Source organism: Brassica oleracea, chromosome C8, assembly GCF_000695525.1.
Source record: "Brassica oleracea var. oleracea cultivar TO1000 chromosome C8, BOL, whole genome shotgun sequence".
In the NCBI taxonomy this organism is placed as follows: domain Eukaryota; kingdom Viridiplantae; phylum Streptophyta; class Magnoliopsida; order Brassicales; family Brassicaceae; genus Brassica; species Brassica oleracea.
The window spans coordinates 40,424,109-40,436,894 of NC_027755.1; the positions used below are offsets into that span (position 1 = coordinate 40,424,109).

The window sequence follows — 12,786 nt, forward strand, 5'->3', positions numbered from 1 at the left end:
AAAGCGTAACAATGTGATCGATCGATTAGATTATCCCATCGATCGATCGAGAATCTCAAGCGTTCCTCGGAATGTCCTAGGAAAATCTTGTACGTTTTTTATAAACGGATCGATCGATGGATATATGTCCGAAAACACATCGATCGATCACTAAGATGGACCAAGGTGTAACAATGTGATCGATCGATTAGATTATCCCATCGATGGATCGAACAAAATCTCGGGAGCCTTTTTTTAAACGCATCGATCGATCCGTATTTGTACAAACGCATCGATCGATGCGTGTGCGGGAAACAGAATTATAAGGCAAAACCCAAATTTTTTGGATCAAAACCTCAGAACTCTCATCCCCTCCGATTTCCCCTATAATTCGACCCCCCCCCTTTTTCTTTCTCTATAATCATCCGATTTGAACAATTTTGGGCTCTATTCCCCTTGATTTCGAGCTCTACCTGATTCCTACACTCGTTTTCACCCTAAGTCAGGTATACTCCGCGAATCTCCACATTCTCATCTTGGGGCTTGGTATACACTAGGTTCGCTAGTACTACCATGCGGAAATTCTGACGGAATTCCGACGCCAACGGCTAGTTCGTTGGAATTTCCTCGGAATTTTGTAAAATCCCCCAACGGCTATAATATTTCCTCGGAATTCATCGGTTTTTTCCGAGGAACACATTTTTCCTCGGAATTTCCTCGGAATATTCCGATGTATTGATATTTCCTCGGAATTCCGTCGGTATATTCCGAGGAAATTCCGAGGAAACCAAATTTTGTGTTTCCTCGAAATTTCCTCGGAAATTCCTCAGGATATTCCGAGGATTTCATTTTCCGTCGGAATGTCCGTCAGAATACCGCTGTTTTCTTGTAGTGGAAGATCTCTCTGAGTTTCACCTCAGCCCACAAGACTCTTCCCTAGCTTCACATCAATGCTACTCTATGTTGCATGGAAACTCGGTTGAAAGTCCGTTACACGTTTTGGAATCGGAATCTCTCGAAAACTCGCAGAAACGCATTGGAAACTCGTTTCTTAAAAAATTCAGTTTGGAAACTTAGTGAAAACTTGCGTTTCTATTTTGGAAACTTGCGTTTTTGTTCTAACTAGAACTTTCCAATTGGTTATGACTTGTTGTTATGATTTTTATTTTAGTTAAATTATTTAATATTTAAGTACTGGGTTTTTGTTATTTTAAATTTTTTATATGATTTTGATGTTTAATGATGACTTCTTTAATTTTTGTACGATTAAATAGAATGACTATTTGTTTATTTGTATTCTATGATATACTAAGCATAATAAAAATGAACGCAAATATTAATCAGTTCCATATATAAATATATATATTTATAGACGTTTCTAAAATGTTTCCAAAACAAAAAAATCAAAAATCACATTTCGTGTATCCGTTTCCGTTTCTATGTAACCAAGATGCTACTCCTAGTTGTGATCACCAACTCCATAGTTCAATGCCCCAAAACTTTCAAGGTCCAGCATATGTATCACATACTAAGAACTAACAACCCTGAGAATGGTCTTGGCCGTAAAGGTTCTAGAAAGAGGAAAGTTTCAACTAACAACCAAGATGCTACTCCTAGTTGTGATCACCAACTCCATAGTTCAATGCCCCAAAACTTTCAAGGTCCAGCATATGTATCACATACTAAGAACTAACAACCCTGAGAATGGTCTTGGCCGTAAAGGTTCTAGAAAGAGGAAAGTTTTTCCTACAGAACGTGAGAGAAGAGTTCACTTCAAAGACAGGATTGGTGACTTAAAGAACCTAATTCCAAATCCCACCAAGGATTAGTTACTTACTTATATAGACCTAACTTCTTCTTCAAGTAATAAGCTTCAAGAACAGATATGGAAGTGTTGGAGAAACAATACATGGAAGCTACTCCACTGATTAATGTGTGTTCTACTATTAACTACTTCAATAATGATCATTAATAATCACATTAGTATATAATGTTTCTATTAATTTTACTACTTATAGATTGAGCTTTTTTGGGTTTTAACATCACGTCATGGAGGTTGATGAACTAGTCATAGGAAACCAAGTTACTATCAAGCTCGTTTCCAAATTAAGTGTTTGACCAACTTGAGCTTACCTCACCACTTAGCAGCCGAGCAACGCAGCTTGTTGTTCAACATGAAGGTTTGTGATCAATTCTTTGATAAATATATTCCAGTTTGTGATTATAGACAACCAAGCATGAATCCTTTAATCAATTATGTGATTTGGTTAGAGATAAAAAAAAATTGTTCTAGCCTTGACTTTGTGATTAGAATACAAATTTATCTTTATACTGGATTTGGGTTTCCTTTTAACAACTTTTTCTCGGATATTTAAAAGATACGATCAACTTTGATTAACAAATATATTACAAGAAAATAAGCATTAAGGTATAGTGATTTACGTAGAATTAGATAATTCATAATACATGCTTTCCAACAATAACGCAACGGTAGACCACTTGTCTATACAGTTCCAACATCTCCATCACATCCCTTCCAAAATCCGACAACAATAAAAACTATTATCAAAATCAGAGGTCACTTAAATCTCATATTATTGTAAAAAGAGAGATGATCATGAACACGATCTCATAAGTTCTTCTAAGTACTCAGCACCTAAATCCTCAAAAACTACAACTGTTGTAGTACTTTCTTGCTTCATAGCAACACTTTGTATTCTACTTTTTGAAGATGAAGACGAAGAGGAAGATGAAGATGGATAAGACTTCTTCTTTCCTCTGGGTCGGTTTCTCATGGAATGTTTTCTCTTCAAAGCTATCACCGGAGACTCTCCGTTATCAAAATTTACATCTTCCATCCTCTGGAGAGAGTCCCTAACAACATCTACGGGGAAGTTGAGTACCGCAAGGTCACCTTTCAATGCGAAAGCTGCCTGATCATAAGCAAGGGCAGCCTCTTCCGCAGTGTCGAAAGTCCCTAGCCACACTCTTATCCCTTTCCTCGTTGAGTCTCTTATCTCGGCTGCGTATTTCCCCCACGGCCTCTTCCTCACTCCTCTGTATGACCTCTCCTCCTCCTCCAAGGCCGCCACGGTGTCTTCTCCTTCTTCTTCCTTGATGAGTGATGATCCAAATGCCATGAAGTCATTAGAGTAGTAGGAAGGGCTAAATGACTGATCATGTAAGAAACTCTCTTCCCATAAGAATGATTCTTGTGAGCTCCATGAGTTTGTTGAACAAGAGTTCTCCGGTGAGAACTCTTGAGCTTGGTTTTCGTAGAAGAAGCTAGTTTGATACTCCATTTACAATCTTTTTTTACGGTTTTCTTCTTAAGATATCTTTATTAAGTGGTTATAAACTTGGGAAATATATGGCATATATATACACGAGATGGAGAACTGATTAGATATCTGAACAAGGGAGGTATCATATAATATAATAATAGTTTAATACTATATTTATTTCATTGCAACCAATCGATAACAAGGCTGCCTCCAAAAAATATCCAAAAACCATTTATTAAAAAAATGGAAAGTGGGGCCATGCAAAAAGATAATATAATAGAAGAGAAACAAGCCAAAAAAAGGTAAAATACCTAATAGGATCTATCTCTAATACGATAACACAGAGGTGGGTGCATTGTTCCACGTGGGACAAGACCAAGTTTGAGGGAATGACGTACGGCGGCGTGTATCCGACAAAATACATGAGGTCACCCATTTGTTGACATGGCATATATTTGCCATGTTGGCATTTGTTTCTCGAGATGTCGTTAGTACAGTTTTTTTATTGGTAATAATATTTATGGCTACATCTTAATTACTATAGTTAGCATATAATGGAAGAGAATACGAGATAAGAAATTAAATGAAACATCAAAGTGTGATCCGAATTTGAAAAAAGTAATATAACGATTCTGTATATTATATCGGTTGATTATATTCATTTGATAGTAACGTAGTTATAGTACTACATATATGATTTTTTTTTTCTGAAGAGCCATTATAATATGTCTTGCCTTTTTTAAAAACATTATATGTCTAATTCAAATTTTGAATGTTTTCTAACTAATATCAGAAATAGGATTTTACATCTTTATGTACTAATTACATAAACTAAATTTCAAGTCTGATTGTTTCTAAAGACACGCAGATTCTGTAGGATGTTTTCGCACATTCTCAGGTTTCATCTACCATTTGATCACAGCCTGCAACACACTATAATAATAACTCGAGTAATTTATAGAATGCTTACATTAAACCGCTACATTGTATCTTAAACAGATAATTCGTTGATATAGCACATGCATAGTAACAAACTAACAATAGACGTGTTTTTTTGGTAACAACAATAGATATCATATCACAAAACATAACAAAATTGACGGGATGAGGTAGCTCACTTCGTAAGGACCCTCTAGGCCAATTGTCATGCTCACGGGTTCGACGCCAGGCGGAGGCGAACTGTCCATTTTGTCACCAAATGCGGTACTGGGTATTGGGTCTTGTTCCCAGCCCAGGTAAAGCCCTCCCAGATGAAGTGGACCGCTGTCTAACCGGACCCAGAGGAATAATCCACGTAAGTGGGAACCCCTGGATTATAAAAAAAAAACATAACAATTTTAATATGCAATATTTGTTTTACTGACAATAGTGATTACAAATATGCGGCTAAATGGGTCAAACATGCGACAAAAAGCTGAGAAGAATCACTGGTTTTTTCTACGTCTCCATGCAAGTTATTAACTTATAATATTAGTTTATTATTATGTTTCTTCGCATGTTATAATAGTAGAGCATCCACATCGGTCATAGACCGTCTAAAATCTCTCACCAAAAGAAAATTGTTTTCTTAATTTTTCAACTTTGCTTTAGTTTTTAAACCAATAAAAGAATGACATGATGGGTTTCTTTACCATTCGCCTACGGCTCTTCATAACCATACGCTTCTTAATTATTTTTTTTTGGTTTTTCTTCTGATTTAAAAAAAAAAAAAAAATTAAAAACGAACCAATCGCGGACCGTCACGTATCAGTACAGCCCGCGAAACAGTGCTAACACCGGTGCTTAATTAAGCAGAATAAGCACATGTGCTTAGTTTTTGTGTGGATCCTACCTGCTATTATATTAATTTTTTGCTAAGCATCCCGTTTAAATACCCATTAATCATGTTCTTACCTCTCTCTTCCAGATCTGTCATCTCTCTCTTACTTTATCTTTTTTCCTAATTATTTATTGAGTGAGAGATTTATGAATATTCCCACTAATGCTGCTCTTAGTTTATTATTATGTTTTCACATATCCCGAGTGTTTTTCACGGTGTGCCAGAAATTATATATGTAAAACAACTTAATAAAACCTTCGATGAATGATACATAGCAGAAATATACTGTCATTTTGCCAAAAAAAAATACTGTCATTTTGATCATTATCAAATGTAATTAGAATAATTTTTATTCCAAAGGCTAAAAGTAATTACAAACTGGTAATATATTTATAAAACGAGGTATATTTTGGTCAAATTGTTTTGTAGGAGGGTAGTCTTGTCAGGGTATAAAGATTGACTGCCACATAATAGTATTCGCGCTTCACAGAATTGACTATGTTTTGATTCTGTTATAAGATGAAGAAGTTGTAATGGCTGAGATTTCGTCGCCGCCGCCGCCTCTATAATTGGAGCGTTAGTATCATACTATAATGTATAGAAGGCATGTACTCTCCATGCATTACATTATTTACATACGAACTAGTATAGTTTTTAGCCATTATACAAACATTGCAGTAAAGAAAAACACAATGTAAAAACTAAAAAGAATGGTCAAACTCAATATCAGTAAATCAGTTGTGTACTAATGATTCCTTATTTTTGTTTTAAAACAACCAAAGTTATGAGTTCGAACTTAAACCATTAAAATCAACATGAATTACGTACAAAACTAGGATTTGGATTCCTAGTATAATAATGGAAGTTCTCTTAGTCTATTAGTTTGATTGAAGTTTCATTAATATTTTAAACAATTAGGACTGAATTTCAAGTTACAGAAAAGGTGAATAAAGTCCATTTGAGTATGTTTATGTTGATGTAAAAAAAGGTGAATAATGCAAATTAATGAAAAAAATTACATAATATCTTTAACATGATGTTAGTAGAATCATCTTAAATAGATTTTCATAGGACGATTTAGAGTGATACACTTAACAGTGAATCTTTATAAAATAAATAGAATTGTTGATTGTAAATTATCTATGCGATATTTTTTATAGTTTGAGTTAATATAATAAACCAACGTTAAAAAATGAATACTAGTGTGATCAGTGTTACTTAATTGTGGAGTTTTAATTACATGTGAGTTATTTACGATCATATCATAGTAGTTGTCAGATAATTAGAATAGTAAAACTTTCTTAAATATGAAAAAGAAAGCTCTGACTTTCAATATGGATGACAATACCCCATATAATCAGAAGAGACGACTGATTAGACTGATGCGGGGTCGCTTGCCTGCAACTTGAAACTTAATAAATTGACATTACACTACAAGAAAACTGCTTGATACCGATGGACAAATCCGTCATAATCTCGTCGGGAAAGTAGCATACCGATGGAATACCGACGAGGATCGTTCCTTTGCCTAATCCGCGGATAACGAATATAGCAAACCTGAAAAATTATAAATTATATAAGTCGAAGTAATTATATATGATTACTTCCGATGGAAAATATATTTCAACATACATACCTGGTCAGCTTGTGAAGCAAGAATGAATGGATCGTAAAAATCCAGTCGTCGTCGCGAATGTACAGATGTAACACCGAATGCGTCAGTGCTTACTCCGCGACCAACAACGTTGTCGTACCACTCACAGTTGAAGACAATACATCTCATGCCAATCATTCCCGGGTACTGAATTTCCAAAATCTCGCGTACGTTACCGTAGTAGACATCGTCTCCGGATGACGAAGAAACCCCACAATCAATTGTTCTCCTTACAGTATTTTCCTTAAGAACTCTGAATGCATATCCTCGTGTGCAATATCTCGGATATGACTTTGCAACAAACTTTGGACCACAAACTATCTCACGTAACCAATCTTTAGGTGGGTGCCCAATAGCTAAACAATGGCTTACCTATAAAAACAAAAAAAAAATGTTTTCGTTCATTAAAAGATAATAAGTAAAACGGTTAGTTACCACTAATTACTGATTAGACACTTACATAATCAGAAAGCCATGTTGCAAAGTTGTTTTGCTTGAGTTGTTCGAGTTGTTCTTCTGTCGCATCCGGGTACTTTAAGCGCATCTCTGCCAAGTAAATACTGTAAAAAACACAAAAATGTTAGATATGTTTCAAAAATATTGCAAATAATTCATATTTTTAAATCTATGTACCTCTCATATTCAAGAATGTCTTCGCAGTTTGTAAGCAAATATGTGTGCAAATGAGCATGCTCAGCCACTGTAAGTATCCGGTCCGTTGACTTTCCACTATGTCGTCCAATTTGTGTAAACATGTTTGGCACATAAACATAATAAGTTGCCCTTTCACCTCTATCATCATGCCGTGCAGGTCTTCGACTTTTTGTTCGAACTTCTGATGGAAAGTAGTATTCAGCAAAGTTTGAGGTTTCCTCATTGATGCACTGAGCCACTATTGATCCCTCCACCTTGCTTAAATTCTTGACCTTCTTCTTCAGATGAAACATAAACCGTTCGTACAAATACATCCACCTGTACTGCACGGGACCACCGAGTGCCGCTTCTCTCGCAAGATGAATAGCAAGATGCTCCATAACATCAAAAAATGATGGAGGAAATATCTTCTCGAGGTTGCATAGGATCACCGGTATTTTAACTTCCAAATTGCGGATACCATCTGATGTGAGTGATCTCGAGCATAAATCACGGAAGAAAGCACTTATCCCTACATACACGAAGAAAACAAATTCCATAAGCATATATATATATATATAAGCATTAAAAAATAATATGACAATTAATTTAACTATGTTAAATTTTAAAGTACCTGCGGTTGCTTCGTGGACATTTCGTGGCAATAGTGCGGAAAACGCAAAAGGAAGGAGGCGCTGCATCATTACATGACAATCATGGCTCTTCAAGCCAGTAAACTTCCCTTCACTTTTGTCAACACAATTACGCAAACTTGATGCATAACCGTCTGGAAATTTAACACTGTGTGTTATCCAATCAAAAAACTCTTCTTTTGCAGTTGCATCCAGTCGATATATGGGAATAGGACCTTTACCGTGCTCATCAACATGAAGTTCGGGACGAGCACAAATATCAACCAAATCCAGTCTTGACTTCAAGTTATCCTTCGTCTTGCCTTGGACATCAAGGATGGTGTTCATCAAATTGTCGAAAAAGTTCTTCTCAATATGCATGACATCTAAACAGTGCCGCAACAAATGAGTCTCCCAATAGGGCAAATCCCAGAAGATACTCTTCTTATGCCAATTATGATTTTCCCCTACACCATAAATCGGTTCATGTCCGTTTCCACCCACGTCTGGCGTTCTATCTGCACCAAAATCTCTTAATTGTTCCTTCAACTTTTTGCCACTTACTTCTTCAGGTGGACTGTCAAACACCCTCTTGTTCTTTGTAAACAATGTCTTACTCTTACGATATGGATGATCGTGTGGTAGAAATCTCCTGTGACAGTCAAACCAACACGTTTTCCGACCATTTTTTAGTTGGAAAGCATCTGTGTTGTCTTGGCAATAAGGACATGATAGCCTCCCATGCGTGGTCCATCCAGATAACATACCATATGCTGGAAAATCACTTATTGTCCACATAAGTACTGCTCGCATCTGAAAATTCTCTTTCCGCGAAACATCGTATGTATGAACACCGTGCTCCCATAATAATTGCAGCTCATATATCAATGGCTGAAGAAACACATCCAGTGATCTCTTAGGATGATCTGGCCCGGGAACGAGAATTGAGAGGAACAAAAACTCCCGTCGCATACACAAATGTGGTGGTAAGTTGTAAGGTGTCAAGATTACCGGCCACAATGAATATTGTCTTCCATGCTTTCCAAATGGACTGAAACCATCTGTGCATAATGCAAGATACACATTTCTTACCTCAGATGCAAATTCTGGATATGTTGATTGAAAATGCTTCCACGCCTCTGCATCGGAAGGATGTGTTATCTCACCATTTGTTAAGTGCTCAGCATGCCATCTCATTGGTTCTGCTGTTCGTTCAGACTGATATAACCTCTTTAATCTTTCAGTCAACGGCAAATACCACATTCGTTTGTATGGCACCGGAACTCTTCCAGTCGTATCCTGATAACGAGGTTTCCGACAGAATTTACATCTCTCCCTGTTCTCATCTGCTCTCCAGTAAATCATGCAGTTATCGATGCATACATCTATCACCTGATATGGTAAGCCAAGACCAGCGACCAATTTTTGTACCTCATAATATGAGCCAGGTGCAAGATTATCTTCAGGAAGAACATCTTTAACAAAATCTGCAATCGCATCCACACATTCTTCAGCCAAATTATAGTCAGTCTTTAGCGCCATCAATCGACTTGCGGATGATAAAGGTGAATGCCCATCTTTACATCCTTGATACAATGGCTGCTTAGCTGCATCTAACATTTCAAAAAATCTTCTGGCTTCTAGATTGGGTTGTTCTCGTTCTCCTTCCTCTTCACATGGGAAATTTTCTACATTGGGTTGTTCTTGTCTATCTCCTTCCTCTTCACCCGACGGTAAATTTTCTCCATATGCATCATATACCATCTGAACAGTCCCTATCCCAAAATCTACATCCGTGGTAGGTTCATCTAACCTATCGGCAGTTTGAGGTTCGCTACTACTACCATACTCAAATCTTTCTCCATGAAGATACCAAATCTTATAACCACGTGTAAATCCTTTCAAATATAAATGACTCCATACTTCCATTTTTTTGACACGGATATTATTCTTACAAGTAGAACATGGACATAATAAATACTTACTTGTTCTTGCTTCCGGTTGACTTTGAACCACCCCCATGAATTCTTGAATACCACGTGCGTATTCCTCCGTAAGTAAATTTGTATTTGGATCCATATGAGGTTGATCTAACCAAGAACGGAAATTATAAGGAGTACCCATAATTTATATTGTTTTGTTGTGATTTCAATGAATGAAGGAGAGGTCGTATTTATAATGAATTGGAAATCTTTCCGACGGAAAATATTCGTCGGTATTCCGTCGGGAATCATAACGGCTAAATTAACGTCCTAAACCCGTCGGCGTTCCGTCGGTAATTTAAACGGATACTAACGGCTACATAATCCGTCGGTATTTCGTCGGGAAGTGCAACGGCTGCAAATTCGTCGGTTTTCAGTCGGGAAGTATAACGGCTGTTCAATCCGTCGGTATTCCGTCGGAAAAACCGACGGAATTATGACCGAATTCTTTCATGGTCGGTATGCCGTCGGTATTTCGTCGGTAAGTGTCAATTTTTTGCAACGGTCATATATTTGTCAGTTTTTTGTCGGTTTTCTGTCGGGATCGTATGACGAAATACCGACGAATGTATTCTGTCAGGATTTTCCGACGCAGTTCCGACGAATTTACCGAAATATATTTCCGACAAGTTTTCGTCGGAATTCCGTTGGAAAATCCTGACAGATTTTTTTCGGTCGGTTTTTCCGTCAGTATTGTCCGTGTTTTCTTGTAGTGTTAGATGAGAAGGTTCGATTTCTAAGCGTACAAAAGAATCATTGGACCACTCGACAACTCTATATAGATTACTAGGGTAAACCCGCCCTACGGGCGGACGGATGTATAAATAATATTAATTTTGTAAGAGTATTTATAAATGTAAATATAATTTCCTAACATTAAATTTTACTATTTCATAAGTAACAGTTAACGGTTAGATGAACCGCAGACACTCCATATACTGTGGTATGTGTCTATTGGCTATGGGTGAAAACCAAATCGTTCCTTCTTCGACCATAAAACCAATACTATAAATAATTAAATATGATTCATGTCTCATCTATCGAAAAATGCATCACGTTTTCAGCTCCATATTCTAATTTGAAGAAGCATGATGGCTCTGATACTGGTTTTAGCCAGACTTACCATTACCAAGATGGTCCTGTCCAGCGTCTCCTAAAAGTAAACGACTCTTGAACCTGGTAAATAAGGCAGACTTCTTTAACCCCACCACTTCAGAAGCGTAAGCAGAAGACTCTCGCAAGTGGCTGATGTATATATAATTGGCAGTTCTGATTACAAATGCAACTAAACTAACCAAACTGGAATACAACTGATGCTGCACAGAGGAACCTTTTATAGAACGAGCTGACTTAATATTCTTACATTTACTCGAATAATTACATTGTAGTAAAAAAACATTCCTTATCAAAATTGATATGAAACAAAAGAAATAAATATTCATTTTTACTACTGTTGGCAAACAAGTTTGAGACACAACCTCTTGTGAGCCATTATTTGCTACCATCTCCTAAGAAATTCTCTTGTATAAGTTCGCCACTGTGACTACTGTCTACTACTCGAACTTCCACTGCCACCACTATTAAGTCAATGCATCCTTCAGAAGTAGTGAGTCCTTTACCTACTGGAGTAACTGATGCAATGTTCAAAACTTCCTTTATATACCTCACTTTCCATTTTGCCACTCCTCTTAACATTGCACCAAATACCCAAACATTGGCTTTGATCTCTTCATAAAGTACCAATCTGAGTTAATCCCCGAATCTAGCTTTACATTTTCTTCATCAAAATAAAAACTTTAGCAATGATGATTACATTGTCAAGAAGTATTAAGCATGCCTCACATAAAATCAGCTCATTTGATTTTCTTTATCAAAATCGAAACTTTATCAAAACCTAAAATACATTTTGAAGTTACTTTACATGTGGCTTTGCCGGCAGTGAGTGTCATGATATCTCTGGAAGTACAGAAGTAAAATATATATGCCTAATGCTCTTTCTTAGCTCCAATCACTTCAGCAACCTGCATTGGCCGAGCGAGGGTCCGCCACAACGGTTTTAGCCATTTGCTCATCCTTCCCATAGCACGAAGACGCGGCGGTGGCTCCTGCGATATCAGCAACAGCTGCATCCACACCAGCTAAAGAGACAGCAGCGTGAATCTGAGTTTTGTGTGCTCAAGTCTCCTCTTTCTTCTTCTTCTCCAGTGAACTATGTTTGCAAGTCAAAATTGTTGCATAGTAAATCCTATCTCTGGAAACAACTCCTGCAAGCAGAAAAAGGTGAGAATCTATTGTTTCACTGAAGAAAAAAAATAACGGTCAGAATTTTAATCAAACTCATCTCTCTTATAATTAATTAAAATTTCAATGAGTTCTCAAATTTGAACAACCAAAGCTTATTTACTCGCATAGGAAACTCAATGATATACAAAAGCCTTCATTTGAACACATTTAAAAATTGGAGAAAACATACGTGAGAGCTCACAAATGGTCACAGACATAGCCATGGACATGTTTCAATCCACGACTCGTTGGGATATTAGAAGCCACGTTGCAGATGACTTTTTGAGCTAAATAATTTAAATCAGAAACTGAGTAAATCTTCTACTAAAAAAGATTCATCACATCTGAAAACAGAGTAAAGCTTGTTCATATCACATAGTGTTTGATCCGCTGGAATATAAAAGTGAGGGATTTTCCCTATTCTTCATAAACAGTAAACAAATTGTATATACTTCACTGACCGAGATATAATTTCAAGGGGAAAAGATATTCATACCGGTTAAAGAGAAATACATAAACC

The 12,786-nt window shown here is 36.7% G+C and overlaps 2 protein-coding genes across 2 annotated transcripts; both read right to left on the minus strand.

The window, feature by feature from the left end:
* Positions 1 to 2,408: 2,408 nt before the first annotated feature.
* Positions 2,409 to 3,324, minus strand: LOC106310713 (ethylene-responsive transcription factor ERF094-like). Its single transcript, XM_013747936.1, has one exon. It carries the CDS (start codon positions 3,279 to 3,281, stop codon positions 2,595 to 2,597), a length of 687 nt encoding a protein of 228 aa, XP_013603390.1. The 5' UTR covers positions 3,282 to 3,324; the 3' UTR covers positions 2,409 to 2,594.
* Positions 3,325 to 6,513: 3,189 nt separating this feature from the next.
* On the minus strand, positions 6,514 to 10,694 carry LOC106309397. The gene is made up of 5 exons (XM_013746423.1): positions 8,004 to 10,694; positions 7,370 to 7,901; positions 7,197 to 7,296; positions 6,719 to 7,108; positions 6,514 to 6,639 (listed from the first exon to the last, which is right to left on the minus strand). The coding sequence occupies exons 1-5, from the start codon at positions 10,123 to 10,125 to the stop codon at positions 6,514 to 6,516; spliced, it is 3,270 nt and encodes a 1,089-aa protein (XP_013601877.1). The 5' UTR covers positions 10,126 to 10,694.
* Positions 10,695 to 12,786: the final 2,092 nt, after the last annotated feature.

Coding starts and splice junctions, on each gene's coding strand:
- LOC106309397 (XM_013746423.1), bottom strand. CDS start 10,125: ATGGGTACTCCTTATAATTTCCGTTCTTGGTTAGATCAACCTCATATG. Junction 7,109..7,196: donor CAACATGGCTTTCTGATTAT/GTAAGTGTCTAA, acceptor TTGTTTTTATAG/GTAAGCCATTGTTTAGCTAT. Junction 6,640..6,718: donor TTGCTTCACAAGCTGACCAG/GTATGTATGTTG, acceptor ATAATTTTTCAG/GTTTGCTATATTCGTTATCC.
- LOC106310713 (XM_013747936.1), bottom strand. CDS start 3,281: ATGGAGTATCAAACTAGCTTCTTCTACGAAAACCAAGCTCAAGAGTTC.